This window comes from Rhinoderma darwinii, chromosome 1 (genome assembly GCF_050947455.1).
Source record: "Rhinoderma darwinii isolate aRhiDar2 chromosome 1, aRhiDar2.hap1, whole genome shotgun sequence".
Classification (NCBI taxonomy): domain Eukaryota; kingdom Metazoa; phylum Chordata; class Amphibia; order Anura; family Rhinodermatidae; genus Rhinoderma; species Rhinoderma darwinii.
Genome location: NC_134687.1, coordinates 193,277,231 through 193,294,233, shown reverse-complemented (window position 1 = coordinate 193,294,233; position 17,003 = coordinate 193,277,231). Strand labels below are relative to the sequence as shown.

Sequence of the window (17,003 nt, the reverse complement as noted above, 5' to 3'; positions counted from 1 at the left end):
CGACAAAGACATATACAAAAGTGGACAACTGGGCAAGGGACTGAAGCCCTATGTCTCATTGACTTAGCCAGTAGTATGTGACCATATTGAACTATTCTATTGCTCAAGCCCAAATTGAGCATTTAATTCACTACTATTGATTTGGCAGACAGCTAATGTTAGCTTTCTGTCATAGTGTAAGAACATTTAGGGCTATAAAGCAATGTTCTAATATATGTTAAATTGGTTTTCAGGGATTTATAAACACCTTGCATAAACCTCTAAAATAAAACAAATCGTAACATACTTACCTTTGTGGTTCTTTGCTGTACCTGAGCCGCCGCTCTCTGGTCCTGCCTTGTTTATCAGCTGTATGTAAAGGTAACATCAGGTCTGATGAGTATGCGCTGCCGAATTACTTCATTTCAGCATTGAAGGAATGTCATTACAAAAATCTTTTGATCATGGACAGGGACTGACCGTATAGGAACTGTACAGAATGTAATGCCCATGGCCATGGGCCGCCAAGTTTGCTTACCTCCTGACGGCCGCAGACATGGAGCAGTGAGCGCTACTCCCCATCTCCTCCTCAGGAGACTTCCGCTTCACTCTGCTGTGTCCCGTAGGGTGCGCGCACCTGAATTAAAGACCAAATTGGCCCATGAGGAGTGGAGACATCTTCTAGAGGGCGCAGTTCATCCCATCTTGATATTCACGGACCACAAGAACCTCACCTATCTCCAGACAGCCCAACGAATGAATCCCCGTGTCAGGCCAGGTGGTCACTGTTCTTTGCCCGGTTCCAGTTTGAGCTCCACTACCGTCCGGCCGACAAAAATCTGAGGGCCGATGCCTTGTCCAGGTCGCTCGAGACAGAGGACACCATGGAGTCTCCACAAAGTATTATTGACCCGTCTTGCATTATCTCAGTCAACCCTCTGCAGGTTAGAGACATCAGTTCGGGGAGGACTTTTGTGCTCCTGGCAGACAGAGGGAGAATCCTCCGCTGGGGACACAGCTCCAGACTGCCAGGTCACGGGGGTACCATTATTTTTGGTGGCCCACGCTGCACAAAGACATCATGGACTTTGTTTCATCCTGCTTGGTGTGTGCAGCTAACAAGGTTGCTCACTCCAAACCTGCTGGCCTGCTCCTGCCACTGCCTGTGCCCGATCCCTGGCAGCATATAGCAATGGACTTTGTTATTGACTTGCCTCCCTCTGCGGGATGCAGTGCGGTCTGGGTTTTCAAAGGTGGCTCACTTCGCTGCGCTGACCGGTCTACCTTCTGCTTCTCGACTGGCCGCCCTTCTGATCCAACACATCTTCCGCCTGCACGGCTTGCCTAGGCATATCGTGTCTGATTGGGGGGTTCAGTTCACCTCAAAGTTCTGGAGAGCCCTCTGTAAACTCCTCAATGTAAAGTTGGATTTTTCCTCAGCCTACCATCCTCAGTCCAATAGTCAAGTCGAGAGAATCAACCAAATAATGGGGAACTACCTACGACACTTCATCTCCAAGCAGCATGATGACTGGGTGCAGCTTCTTCCTTGGGCCAAATTCTCATATAATAATCATACTAGCGAATCCACAAGAAATACACCGTTCTTCATAGTCTACGACCAACACCCACAAATTCCTCTCCAGGTGTCTGTTATGTCCGAAGTGCCTGCAGCTGATTCAGCTTTCTGATCCTCCATTCTGCTGGCGGTGGACTGCATGAAATGTAAGGCAGACACAAGGAGAAGAGAACCTCCCCAGTTTTATCCAGGTACCAAGGTCTGGCTGTCCTCCAGAAATATCTGGCTCAGGGTGCCATCTTACAAGTTTGCTCCCAGGTTCCTCGGACCCTTCGAGATCTTACAATAGTTCAACATGGTCTTCTACAAGCTTCAGCTGCCTCCTACCCTCAAGATCCCCAACTCCTTCCATGTCTCTCTTCTGCAGCCTGTGGTCTTGAACTGCTTCTCCAAGATTTCTACTCCTGCAGTGGCTCCCAGCGGTTCATCTGATACTTTTGAGGTTAAGGAGATTCTGGACACCAAAAGAGTGGGTGGAAAAAACTTTTATTTGGTGGATTGGAGGGCGTTTGGTCCTGAAGAGAGGTAATGGGAGCCAGAGGAGAACCTCAATGCTCCTACCCTCCTGAAGAAGTTTCTCTGTCGCTCTGGCTCCAAGAGGAGGTGGCTAAGAGGGGGATACTATAATACCCTTTGCCGCAGGCCTGCTAGTTTTGCTTACCTCCTGACGGCCGCAGCCATGGAGCAGTGAGCACTGGCCCCCTATCTCCTCCTCCGGAGACGCCAGCGCTCACTTACGCTTCGCTCTGCTGTGTCACGTAGGGTGCGCACGCACATTCGTGCCTGCTCTTAAAGGACCAGCGCGCGCACCTGAATTAAGACCAAATTGGCCTATGAGCACCCTGGACTATAAGAAGGGCTCTGCCCTTTCCTGCATTGCCTGAGTGTTGTTGTTGTTGTTGTTGTTGTTACCCTAGTTTGTCTCTGCAGATAGTCTCCTAAGTGTCTTCCAATTCCCAGTGTTTCCCGTTCCTGCTTCCTGTAACCTGTATCCCCTGCTATCCTGCTCCAAGCGCCGTTGTTAGGGATCTGCCAGGTACTTCATCTAGCTATACTCCTGGGATTAATCAATCCACACCTGAGGCCAGACCTGCTCGACTGACACCATCTCCCACCAACCAGGGTGGCAGGCTCAGGAGTGGGAGAGCCTATCGCGGCCTGGTCTCTCGGAGTTAGCTCCGCCCCCTGCCCTTTATTACCTGCCCTGTGCTCTCCCTCAGTGCTTGTAATTCTTTTGGATTCCTGGCCTCTGCTGCTTGCTCCAGCCTGCTTCTGCCGTGCTTCTGCCTTGCTGCAGTTCTGCTTGACCTGCTTTGCTTGCCCTGGCTTGCTTCTGTCTCTGTGCCTGCTCGGGTGTACTCACTTCGTCCTGGTCCTGACTGTTCGTTCGCCGCCCCGTTTCCTCGTGGCGTTCCGTGGCTACTGCCCCTTCCCTTGCGTGTTCCCTGTTTGTCTTCCTGTGCACTTAGCCAGCGTAGGGACCGCCGCCCAGTTGTACCTCGTCGCCTAGGGCGGGTCGTTGCAAGTAGGCAGGGACAGGGCGGTGGGTAGATTAGGGCTCACTTTCCCTTCACCTCCTTCCTGCCATTACATAATTACAAGCCCTTACCTAGTCTACCATTTCTCCTACGCTGACGCTATCATGGACCCCCTTGAGACCCTGACCCAGCAGATGCAGGGCCTCTCCCTACAGGTCCAGGCCCTGGCCCAAAGGGTCAATCAGGGTGACGCTGCTTTAGTAGTACCCCTCACCTCACCTCTAGAACCCGACCTCAAGTTACCTGACCGGTTTTCAGGGGACCGTAAGACGTTTCTCTCCTTCCGGGAGAGTTGCAGACTGTATTTCCGCCTAAAGCCCCACTCCTCAGGTTCCGAGAACCAGCGGGTGGGTATCATCATATCCCGACTCCAGGAAGGGCCCCAAGAGTGGGCCTTCTCCTTGGCTCCTGACGCCCCTGAACTTTCCTCTGTTGATCGTTTTTTCTCTGCCCTCGGACTCATTTACGACGAGACTGACAGGACTGCTTTAGCCGAGAGTCAGCTGGTGACCTTACGTCAGGGTAGGAGACCGGTTGAGGAATACTGTTCTGATTTTAGGAAGTGGTGCGTAGCTTCTCAGTGGAACGATCCGGCCCTAAGGTGCCAGTTTAGGTTAGGATTATCTGACGCCCTGAAGGATCTGCTGGTTAGCTACCCCTCGCCTGACTCCCTTGACCAGGTTATGGCCCTAGCAGTACGACTTGACCGACGTCTCAGGGAACGTCAGCTAGAACGCTTCAGCGTGCTCCCCTCTGACTTTTCTGTGATTCCCCCCGAGGTCCCGTCTCCTCACCCCTCCACGGAGGACTCGGAGGTACCTATGCAACTCGGGGCCTCCATGTCCCCTCGACAACGTAGAGAGTTTCGCAGAATGAATGGTCTCTGCTTCTACTGTGGGGACGACAAGCATCTACTGAACACCTGCCCCAGGCGCAAGAATAAGAAGCCGGAAAACTTCCGCGCCTAAGTGATCATCGGGGAGGTCACTTGGGCGCACAGGTATTTCCCGTTAATGTGAAACGCAATAAAATTTTGCTTCCCTTTCAGGTCTCGTTTGCTGGCCGGGCTGCCACGGGCAGTGCTTTCGTGGATTCTGGCTCATCTGCTAATATCATGTCTGTGGATTTTGCTATGTCTCTAAAGATGCCTTGTATTGATTTACCTTATCCTATCCCTGTAGTAGGTATCGACTCAACCCCCCTTGCTAATGGTTATTTTACTCAGCATACTCCTGTTTTTGAACTCCTGGTTGGCTCCATGCATTTGGAGCAGTGCTCTGTACTGGTGATGCAGGGATTATCGTCTGATCTGGTATTAGGTCTTCCCTGGTTGCAGTTGCATAATCCCACATTTGATTGGAATACTGGGGATCTCACCAAATGGGGTAATGAATGTCTTATGTCATGTCTTTCTGTTAACACTATTTCTCCCCGGGAGGAGGTAAACACGCTTCCTGAGTTTGTTCAGGACTTCGCCGATGTGTTTTCTAAGGAGGCCTCCGAGGTGTTGCCCCCCCATAGAGAATACGATTGCGCTATCGATTTGGTGCCTGGTGCCAAGCTTCCTAAGGGTAGGATATTTAATCTTTCATGTCCTGAACGTAAAGCTATGAGGGAGTATATCCAAGAATGCCTGGCCAAGGGTTTCATTCGCCCCTCGACTTCTCCTGTAGGTGCTGGCTTCTTCTTCGTGGGGAAGAAGGATGGTGGTCTTAGGCCGTGCATTGATTATCGTAACCTGAATAAGGTCACCGTAAGGAACCAGTACCCACTTCCTTTGATTCCGGATCTTTTTAATCAGGTTCAGGGAGCCCAATGGTTTTCTAAGTTCGATCTACGGGGGGCATATAACCTTATCCGCATCAAAGAGGGGGATGAGTGGAAAACTGCATTCAACACACCCGAGGGTCATTTCGAATACCTGGTCATGCCCTTTGGGTTGTGTAATGCCCCTGCTGTCTTCCAGAATTTTATTAATGAAATCCTGAGAGAGTACCTGGGTAATTTTCTTGTTGTGTACCTTGATGACATACTGGTGTTTTCCAAGGACTGGTCCTCCCACGTGGAGCATGTCAGGAAGGTGCTCCAGGTCCTTCGGGAGAATAATCTGTTTGCTAAGACTGAAAAATGTGTCTTTGGGGTACAGGAGATACCATTTTTAGGGCAAATCCTCACTCCTCATGAATTCCGCATGGACCCTGCCAAGGTTCAAGCTGTGGCGGAATGGGTCCAACCTGCCTCCCTTAAGGCGTTACAGTGTTTTTTAGGGTTCGCCAACTATTACAGGAGATTTATTGCCAACTTCTCGGTCGTCGCTAAGCCTCTTACGGACCTTACCCGCAAGGGTGCCGATGTCCTCCATTGGCCCCCTGAGGCCGTCCAGGCCTTTGAGACTCTCAAGAAGTGCTTTATCTCGGCCCCCGTGCTGATTCAGCCCAACCAAGAGGAGCCATTTATTGTGGAGGTTGACGCTTCCGAGGTGGGAGTAGGGGCCGTCTTGTCCCAGGGTACCAGCTCCCTCACCCATCTCCGCCCCTGTGCTTACTTCTCTAGGAAGTTTTCGCCCACGGAGAGTAACTATGATATTGGTAACCGCGAACTTCTAGCCATTAAATGGGCTTTTGAGGAGTGGCGGCACTTCCTGGAGGGGGCCAGACACCAGGTAACGGTCCTTACGGATCACAAGAATCTGGTTTTCCTAGAATCGGCCCGGAGGCTTAATCCTAGACAAGCTCGGTGGGCACTATTCTTTACCAGATTTAATTTCTTGGTTACCTATAGGGCTGGGTCCAAGAATATTAAGGCTGACGCTCTGTCACGTAGTTTCATGGCCAATCCTCCTTCCGAGAAGGATCCCGCTTGTATTTTACCCCCTGGTATAATCGTCTCTGCCACGGATTCTGATTTAGCTTCTGATATCGCGGCTGATCAGGGTGCAGCTCCCGGGAACGCCCCTGGGGACAAACTGTTTGTTCCCCTGCAATACCGGCTGAGGGTACTCAGGGAAAACCATGACTCCGCTCTATCTGGTCATCCTGGCATCTTGGGCACCAAACACCTCATTACCAGAAACTATTGGTGGCCTGGGTTGCCTAAAGATGTTAGGGCTTACGTCGCCGCTTGTGAGGTTTGCGCTAGGTCCAAAACCCCTAGGTCCCGACCTGCGGGCCTACTACGTTCCTTGCCCATTCCCCAGAGACCTTGGACCCATATCTCCATGGATTTTATCACCGATTTGCCTCCATCTCAGGGCAAGTCGGTGGTGTGGGTGGTAGTCGACCGCTTCAGCAAGATGTGCCACTTTGTGCCCCTTAAGAAGCTACCTAACGCCAAGACGTTAGCTTCTTTGTTTGTGAAACACATCCTGCGTCTCCATGGGGCCCCAGTCAATATCGTTTCTGACAGAGGGGTACAATTTGTTTCCTTATTTTGGAGAGCTTTTTGTAAAAAGTTGGAGATTGATCTGTCCTTCTCCTCCGCCTTCCATCCCGAAACTAATGGCCAAACGGAAAGGACCAACCAATCCCTGGAACAATATTTAAGGTGTTTCATCTCTGACTGTCAATTCGATTGGGTCTCATTCCTTCCCCTTGCTGAATTTTCCCTGAATAACCGGGTCAGTAACTCGTCAGGTGTCTCCCCGTTTTTCTGTAATTTCGGGTTTAACCCAAGGTTCTCCTCCGTCTCCCCTGGTTGTTCCAATAATCCTGAGGTAGAGGAGGTTCATCGGGAACTGTGCACTGTCTGGGCCCAGGTTCAGAAGAACCTAGAGGCGTCCCAGAGCGCACAAAAGATTCAGGCGGATAGTAGACGTTCTGCTAACCCCCGGTTTGTCGTCGGGGATTTGGTCTGGTTGTCGTCCAGGAACTTGCGCCTTAAGGTCCCGTCCAGGAAGTTTGCTCCCCGATTTATTGGACCTTATAAGATCATTGAAGTCCTCAACCCTGTATCCTTCCGTCTGGAGCTCCCCCCATCCTTTCGCATACATGACGTCTTCCATGCCTCCCTCCTTAAACGCTGCTCCCCGTCCTGGTCCCCCTCGAGGATACCTCCTGTTCCCGTTCTCACCCCTGAGGGGGTGGAATTCGAGGTGGCCAAGATTATGGACAGTAGGATGGTCCAGGGCTCCCTCCAGTACCTGGTCCATTGGAGAGGATACGGGCCGGAGGAGAGGACTTGGGTACCTGCCCGTGATGTTCACGCTGGGGTATTGATCAGGAGGTTCCACCTCCTCTTCCCCACTAAACCGGGTCCCCTTAGTAAGGGTCCGGTGGCCCCTCATAAAAGGGGGAGTACTGTTAGGGATCTGCCAGGTACTTCATCTAGCTATACTCCTGGGATTAATCAATCCACACCTGAGGCCAGACCTGCTCGACTGACACCATCTCCCACCAACCAGGGTGGCAGGCTCAGGAGTGGGAGAGCCTATCGCGGCCTGGTCTCTCGGAGTTAGCTCCGCCCCCTGCCCTTTATTACCTGCCCTGTGCTCTCCCTCAGTGCTTGTAATTCTTTTGGATTCCTGGCCTCTGCTGCTTGCTCCAGCCTGCTTCTGCCGTGCTTCTGCCTTGCTGCAGTTCTGCTTGACCTGCTTTGCTTGCCCTGGCTTGCTTCTGTCTCTGTGCCTGCTCGGGTGTACTCACTTCGTCCTGGTCCTGACTGTTCGTTCGCCGCCCCGTTTCCTCGTGGCGTTCCGTGGCTACTGCCCCTTCCCTTGCGTGTTCCCTGTTTGTCTTCCTGTGCACTTAGCCAGCGTAGGGACCGCCGCCCAGTTGTACCTCGTCGCCTAGGGCGGGTCGTTGCAAGTAGGCAGGGACAGGGCGGTGGGTAGATTAGGGCTCACTTTCCCTTCACCTCCTTCCTGCCATTACAGCCGTATTGAATTGGAGTCATGCTGCTCTGTGTACCACGCCTGTCCGGCTATACTATGCCTGGTGCCTGCCTGCTGCCTAGTCACATCCGAGCCTGTCTTGCTACTGTCTTAAAGGGAATGTGTTGCTAGCAAAAAATTTATATTTTTTTTTAGTTAAACAATTAGTGTGTAGGTGATTAAACATTGTTCTAATTTTTTTTATTTTTTTCACGAGTCAGGAAATATTATAAATTAGATTCTAATTTATAATATTTCCCAGCACTGGTCACTAGATGGAGCAATTCCCAAAATTGCAGCATTGCATGTGGTAAAGCAACCACATTGCTTTATGCTGCAAAATTGGGAAAAAAACCCTCGCTCTAGTGAGCTCACAGAATCCCCCCCTCCTTTATCCTGGCTAGTGCCGGGAGAAACGAGGGGATTGAACGGTCTAACCTCCTACACTGTGTGTCGCCATTTTTTGAGCTAACACACGGTGTAGAAGGTTTACATACACTAGTAAAACACAAACATACATAGAAATCACTTACCTGCTCCTGCCGCCGCCGCTCCCTCCGGTCCGTCCGCTCCGTCTGCTGCCGCTGCTCCAAGTGCACAAGTCCGGAAGCCGCGACTGGAAGTAGTAATCTTACTGTCCGGCCGCGACTTCCGGTCTACAGGAAAATGGCGCCGGACGGCGCTCAGTTCAACTTGGACTGTGTGGGAGCGGCGCATGCGCCGTTCCCACACAGACGGCGTACACCATAGTGGATGGAACGGGCCCCGTTCGCATTCACTATGGTACTGTAGCTGCCGTATTCCATGTCTGTATGTGTCGTTAATCGACACATACAGAAATGAAAAAAAAAATGGCAGCCCCCATAGGGAAGAAAAAGTAAAAAAATAAAAAAATGTAACACACAAACACACAAATAAATACAAAAGTTTTTAATAAAACACTAACATCAAACTGATATAAAGAAATTTTTTTGGGTGACACTGTTCCTTTAAGCTACCACAGGTACACCTATACGAACTATAGACTTTGACCTGTGTCCTGTTGGCCAGCTGCCATACTGTTAAGGCGGTACGACCCAGTGGGTCCACGCACCCTATGTGACACAGAATCTCTAAGTATATTACAATATGTTTTGTTTTACACTTTTAGGCATGTTAAATTGTATTCATCCCAGAATATCCCTTTAAACAGTAAATCATTTAAAAAAATTTAATAATTTACTTATGACCAAAGGTATAGCTTAAAGTTCTTGGGCCCTGGTTCAAATGCTGTATCTGGCCTTTTTACTGCTGATGTTCTTTTTTTTTTTCCCTTGGGTTTGTGACTGGGATTTCTATTCACACACCATATTTATTATGGCATATGTTTACATTGTGTTTTTGTATGTGTTTGCCATTCCAAATCCAATAAATAATAAACAAGAAAAGAAAATCTTCAAATACTCAGAGAGATCTATTTAATGTGATGACATCAATGCAGATTAGAAATTAAAGCCACTATGCCGTTATGGTGGCACTTTTCTTCTATACAGCAGTGGGTCATCTTTTACTATTTTAGCATCTGCCACCCTCAGTAACTACACCACTGCTTGTAGCTTGTAAAAGTTCTAGCTAAAATGTTGAGTATAAGGCCTCATGCACATGACCATAAGAGTTTTTTTTGTCCGCAAATACGGATCCAAGGGCTACGGATACCCATCCGTAGTCGTCCGCAAATGCGGAAGCGCCCATAGACTTCTACGGGCGAGCCGAAGCTGCAATTGTGGACAAGAATAGAACATGTTCTATAATGTGCGGATCATTTTTACGACCCGGACACACATCTGTAAATATACAGAAAGGTGTCTGTGGCCAATAGAAATGAATGAGTCTGCAATTTCATCCGTAATTGCGGATTCCGTAATTACGGTTGAAAATTACCTATATGTGCTTGGGGACTTTTTTTTGCAAAATCTCTTTTTATTAAACTGGTACACAAAACATACAAGGGAAGACATCATACGATACAATACAAGTCAGGTATCAGGGTTTGCAAAATGAAAACAAAGCAAGAATACAGGTCTTGGGTATCATTACAACTCTCTGAAAATGACGTCAGATAGACATCGCAAAGGAAACAACATCCTCACAATACAAGCTAACCCACAAGAGACCCTGAACTGACATGCATCTCAGTAAGAGTACAAAATAGCTAAGACATAATACAGGAAAATAAGAACATGGTAGTAGCATCCTCCGGTGTCACGCCTTTATGTCACATTGCCACATTACAATGGTTGAAAATATGCAAATAGGACTCAACTTGACTTGAATTTGAAAGGTCTCTTAATTCATAACATGACGTGAATAACAGAATTGTGCTGAGTTGTGGAGACAGTGTTTATGGATACAGTGTAGGCCAGACTCAAAGAATGCATACGGAAAATATAACACACATGGTACATTCTCCCCTCCTGTCCACCTATCGTATATCATATATCATGTCCCTTCGCACCCCTACTCCCGATCATCCGGTAGTACCAACCGCACCCAATCTACTCGTGAGGAAGAGCTGGCAGGCGGGTCTCGCTTGTTCTTATGACCCCCCCACCTCCCGGACCAGCCATGGTTTCCATATCTTCAGATATCTCTCCCTTGAATGGTTTATCCAGGCAGCCATTTCCTCCAATCTACATATCTGCTGCATTTTATCTAACCATATCTCCACCGTCGGTGGGTTAGACTGTCTCCAAAAGGTAGGCACTAGCAATTTAGCAGCAGAGATCATGTGGGTCGGAAGGCTGTGTACAGATGGCGTAAAATCAGGTATTGGCAACCAGAGTAGTATCAGTGCAGATGTTAGTGTAATATTTGTGGAACAGACAGAATTTATTATTTTTTCAACCCCCCTCCAATAGCTTAATATCTTGGGGCACGACCACCAGATGTGAAGGAAGGTGCCCGGACCCTCTCGGCACCTCCAACATAAATTATCAGAGACTAAACCTATAGAAAATAGGAAGTCCGGAGTTCGGTACCAACGTGTTACCAGCTTGTAGGAATTTTCTTGTATACGTACACACTTAGAAAACCCCTGAGCGGCTTTCAATATAAACCCTACTTCCTCTTTGGAGAGAGACAAGCCCAACTCCCTTTCCCATTGTCTCACGAAATGAGGTTTTTGCGAAGATGTCTCCAATAGAATGCCTTTATACAATTTAGACAGAACTTTAGACGGGGTGGCCGGTAATAATATGTAATTTTCTAGCCAGGTCGGGTCTACTTTTAAAGGAGGTGATTGAGCTTTGAACATACCAATGGTAGTTGTATAATCTGCCATTTGTAGTGCGTTTGGTTGCTTCAGAACCCGTCCCTTAAAAACCGATTGCAAGTCGGGCGGCCCATCTAGTTCCCACAATTCAGATACTTGTACCTTATTTAAGCACCTCCAAAAATCCGCTGTTCTATCGGACGGTCTACCCAAATATGAGGGCAAGACACTCAAAGGAGCAAGAGGCGAGAGGAGCTGTTTTGACATATTCAAGGCTTTTGCCGTGTGACACACCGCCATCGTTCCCTTAGTGATTGGGCTCAAGTATCCCTTTGAGGAGTACGAGGCAGATCGAACCCATAGCAATCCCAACATCTCTGGTCCCATGAGGGATCTTTCCATAACCACAGACAGAGAGGTATTACCCCCGTCTGCCAGTTGCGTCCAGCGGGCTAAATGGTTCGCTATAAAATAAGTTTCCAGATCCGGTAAGGAGATGCCCCCTTGCTCCTTCTTTTGTATCAGGAAGGAGTATGCTAGTCTGGATCTCTTAGAGCCCCATAAAAAGGAAATGAACAGGGATTTGAAATTCCTGAAGTAGCTCTTCGGAACCTCTATAGGTAAAGCACACACCAGATACGTAATCTGCGGAAGTATATAAGTGGCGAGTAAGTTCTTCCTACCAAACCACGACATAAACGGGATTCTCATGGATAACAATTGCTTACGGATCTTAGCAAAAAGGGCTTTATAATTGAGACTAAAGAGCTCCCTCAGGTCAGCAGGAATCATAACCCCCAGAAATTTTATAGCCCCGGATGGCCACCTGAAGGGGGTGCAATTTTGCAGTTTAAGAATGATCCGGGAGGAGACATTGATATTTAACGCTTCCGACTTGCTAAGATTTATTTTGAAGTTGGAAACGAAACCAAACTTATCGAACAGCGTCAGTAGGTGCGGCAGAGCCGACAGTGGGTTGGTGATAAATAAAAGGAGATCATCAGCGAATGCTGCAATTTTATGCTCTACCGCCCCTACCTTCAATCCTCTAACCTCTTCATGCTGTCTAATATATAATAACAGTGGCTCTAGGGCCAAAATAAAAAGAGCCGGGGAGAGAGGACAGCCCTGTCTGGTACCATTTTTTATGAAGAAAGGGGCTGACAATATTCCATTTACTCTAATTTTGGCTGAAGGCTTTGAGTATAGGGAGAATATGGCACTTATAAAGGGCTGGGGAAACTTAAATTTTTCTAAGGCACTTTGGATAAACCTCCAGTCGACCCTATCGAAGGCCTTTTCAGCGTCAGTTCCTAAAAGGACAAGAGGAACCCTCTTCCTTCGCGCGAGGTGTATCGCATTAATAACTCTAGTGATGTTATTCTTCCCTTCCCGCAGCGGAACAAAACCCACCTGCTCTTCTGCTATCAATTTCGGTAAAAATTTAGCTATTCTGCTAGCCAGTAGTTTGGCCCACCACTTCACATCTGTGTTTAACAGTGAAATCGGCCTATAGCTTGCACAGTCATCAGGACTCTTTCCTTCTTTTGGAATGAGAGTAATGAAGGCTTCCAGAGCCTGCGGCGGGAGGGAAGAACCACTCAGGAGAGAATTACACACCTCCAGAAAGTGTGGGAGAAGTATGCTACTAAATTTTTTGTAATACGTGATGGGTAGTCCATCTGGCCCTGGACATTTCCCTGAGGGTATGCTAGTTAAACTGGTCTGCAACTCTTCTATCGTGAAGGGGGCCAATAGGGATGTATTTTCACTATCTGATAATTGGGGAAAAGTCAGTTTGCTGAGGAAAGACCGAACCGCCACCTCTCTGTCTTCGTGTGCTGAGGCTAATGAACTCGCTGGACCTTGAGCGTCTAGATTGTATAAGTTAGCGTAGAACTGTCTAAAGGCTTCGGCCACTTGAGGAGTGGTAGAAACCCGCTGACCCGAGGCAGTCTTAACAGAGGAAACAAAGGATTTCTCCGTTTGAGTCTTGAGCATTTTGGACATCAATTTTGAGCCCCTGTCCCCATGTAAATATATACGACATTTGAGTCTCTGAAAGGCCTTTGCTGCCTGTATATTTAGCATATCTTTAAGTTTATGACGGAGGGAGTCCAATTCCTTGCGTAATGGAGCTGTCAGAGTTTGCTGGTGTAGTCGTTCAAGAGCCGAGATCTGCGCCAGCAAAGACTGCATTTTCTTATTCCTATCCTTCTTCAAACGAGAGCATAATGCAATGAATTCACCTCGGATAAATGCTTTATGGGCTTCCCATATTACTGGCACTGTTACATCAGGTGTACTATTTAGACAAAAATATTCCTCCAATTTCGCACCCAAGACCCCCGTGTGCACCTCATCTGAGAGTATCGTGTCATTAAGCCGCCAAGACCAAGATCTGACCGGCAGATCTCGAACATGTATTGTAGCCAGCACCGGGGCATGATCTGAAACTGTAATATGCCCTATGGATGTTGACTGCAAATTTGAAAGGCACGGCGTAGACATAAAGATGTAGTCTAGTCTGCAATATACTTTATGTCGATGTGAATAAAATGTATAGTCTCTTTCCTGTGGATGGGAGAGACGCCATACATCCGTTAGCTGGCAGTTATATAACATCAATTTAAGTTTGTGCATAGCTCGATGAGTGAACACACGGGCGGTCGAAGTAGAGTCGAGATCAGGTTCCAGCGCCACATTTAGATCCCCTCCCACAACTGACATCCCCTCCCCAAAACTCTTAAGTATACGTAATGTCTTAAGCAACCACGGAATCTGTTTATCATTGGGGGCATACAAACATGCTATAGTCATCCTGGTGTTGCAGAGAGAACCCTTAAGAAAAATATATCGGCCTGCCGGGTCAGCCTTTGAAACTTCTACTTTAAATGGAAAATCTTTATGAATACCTACAGTCACACCTCTAGAGGCCGATGTATGGGTACTATGGAACCACTGGCTGTACGAGGACAACGGCAAGCGGGGTAACCTCTCATGGCGGAAATGAGTCTCCTGCAACATCAAGACGTCCGGCTTATCCTGTTTAAACATTTTGAACACCTGAGACCTCTTTTGCGGTGTCCCAAACCCATTTACACTCAGTGTCAAGAAAGCAATCGGGGCCATGACCCATTCAGAAAACAATTAGCTTCATAATACAATGTAGGCGTGAACACCGGAGAGATGCAAAACACACATAGAACTATATACAAAAGAAAAAATAGAAAAAGATGTAGTGAGGCAACGACATTCCATAGGCAAAAGGGTATTAAGGGGGAACCTCCTATCCCACAGAGGATGTCCCTTGTCTTAAGATGTCGTGGCCCGACTACAGAGTTGCAAGGGGGGTGAAACGAGGAAACCAACCTCATTCAATGTTAAGAGAGAACACAGACTTCCATATAATCTACAAATCTTGTGCCATAAAAGGAGGGTGTACGTGCTGATGAACATCATAACAACACAATGACAGGGCATAAATCTTATAACAACTTAGCCAAAAAGTAAAGGATATAAAGTGGTCAAATCCCCTCTAGCGGGGGCCCCGAACGGGCTCATGGGGCTTCCAGTTGCTGTCCAAACCCTCTCCTCGTGTTGCTACGTGGGGCCTTAAACTTCCGGGGTTTCTGCCAAGTGTGCGGATCAGGGACCTCGCATGTCGGGACATCTCGCTGTATCGGCATCCAGTCCGGTATGTCGATTTTCTCTATGCCTATTTTCGGCCAGGCTTTAGCGAGATCTTCTGGCGTCCTGATAGTGATCTGTCGACCCTCCCTCAGGATCGCCAGGCCGAACGGGAACAGCCATCGCATGGGTATCTTCCTTAGCCTCAAAGCTTCGGTCAAGGGCTTCAGCAGCCGTCTTTTGGCCAGGGTGCTGGCAGCTAGATCCTGGAAGACCAGTATCTTGCTATCCTCAAATGCCAAGTCGGGAATCACTCGTGCAGCCGAGAGAATGGCAGACGTGTCCAAAAAATTGAGCAGACCGCAGATAACATCTCTGGGAGGTTCGTCTCGAGATGGCTTAGGTCGTAATGCCCGATGGGCTCTCTCAATAATGACCTGCGCCGCTTTTTCCTGTCCCAGAATGGTCGAGAAAATGATCCTCACTGTTGGCAAGATCTCCTCTGTGGATACCGTCTCTGGGATGCCTCTCAACCTGACATTTTTCCGCCTGCTGCGGTTCTCCTGATCCTCCAACTGTAGGTAAGTATGGTTTAGATGGGAGACATGTGAAGCTACTGCACCTTGCACGGCCTCCACTTGTTGCATAATGGCGGATTGAGTGTCCTCCAGTACTGCCACTCTTTGCCCCACATGCTGTATGTCCGCTTTAATGGAAGACAGTTCCTTTAATACTGGGGACATCGCGCTAGCCAATGCTTTTTTCAAGAAAGCTCTAGTGATAGGTAATGGATCTGACCCACCTCCAGCATCAGAGTGCGTACAGGAGCTCTCTTCATCAGAATCATCGTCGCGGCTTGTTTCCGGCGGGAGTGATTTCTCCGGCGCCATCTTGCTTTTCCCGGCCGGGAGAGATGCTTTTTATGGAGGAATTTCTCCATCTCCGACTGCGTTTTACCGGTTTTCGGAGTCCCCCGGGAGTCACACGATTTGTCCCGACTTGTACGGACCATTATCGTGTAATTAAAAGCCCTCCAGCCGTGGAAGTCTGCGTCTCAGTGAGGAGCGCCGGGATCAAGCGACCATCTCACAGTGCGGTTAGCTCCGCCCCCCCTGTGCTTGGGGACTTGACGACTACACAGGGGTGGACATAGACAGAAGAGAGTCTATGTGCAAGAAACGTGTGCCCTAAATCATTGGGATTATTAAACCAACCCCTTACATGCAATCTAGTTAATAATAGGAAGCCCTTTTATTATTTTTTTCTAAGCTGATAGATTTAAGGGAATTTATTACTGGGCCTGATGGTATGTCTGTCTCTGTAGCTAAGTTGCTGGTGAAAAGTATATCTCCAATGTAGAGTATAAGTGGCTGAAATACTCAAGTTTTTCGAGTATGTAATAAAATCGACACTTTTCCAAATGTTCGAATGTTCTTTTATTAAACATCAATGTTTTACTCTTTTTAAAACCTCAAAATTAGGATTAAGGACTACCACGGGGATAAATACAGGAAGCGGCACTCAGCACCATGGCCAACCCAAAGCAGACCTATGGAACGCAACTATTGCAAGACAGCTCTTAAAGAAGACCAAAGGAGTAACATTGTTGGATTAGGGTTGTGTGCCAAGGGCACTTTTTGTAGTTTTAGAAGCTCATTTTAGTTTTTAAGAAGCACAAAACTCCTATACAATGTTATATATTTAATCTAGCATACATCTAAATTATTTATTAACTCACCAATGATAACATTATCCCATGGTTTGGGCTGTGTCAGGGGAAAGTTTGGAATGTCCGTTAGATTTGTTGTCCAATATCCATAGAAGCCGTTGGCGTTCTGCATATGATTGCTGACAAATTTAATAACAGCAGTATTTCCGGTTGTGTTTAGTGTCTGTGGTACATTATTACCACAGTAGTGGCCTATAATACAAATAAAAAGTAAGATATGAACTATTAATTTGCCATAGATTAGATTAATTAGTAGGATATAAAGTTTGTGACTGTTTAGGCATGGCAGTTTTTTGCGGACTTTACAATACACTACCTGTGAATGAGATTCAGAAAAACCCCATTCACACGTGGCAGAAAACATCAGCATGGATTTTAGGGCATACTTTGGATTTTCGTGCCATGCATGTAAATCATGTCGGTAGCACATC

General features: G+C 47.7%; 1 protein-coding gene across 1 annotated transcript in view; it reads right to left on the bottom strand.

Moving 5' to 3' along the window:
- The window catches only part of LOC142737734 (ovochymase-2-like), a 102,849-nt gene that overhangs the window by 25,047 nt on the left and 60,799 nt on the right, over window positions 1-17,003 (bottom strand). Inside the window, exon 19 of the mRNA XM_075849720.1 lies at window positions 16,582-16,764. Within this exon, the coding sequence (XP_075705835.1) occupies window positions 16,582-16,764 (183 nt within the window). The remainder of the gene's footprint in view (window positions 1-16,581; window positions 16,765-17,003) is intronic.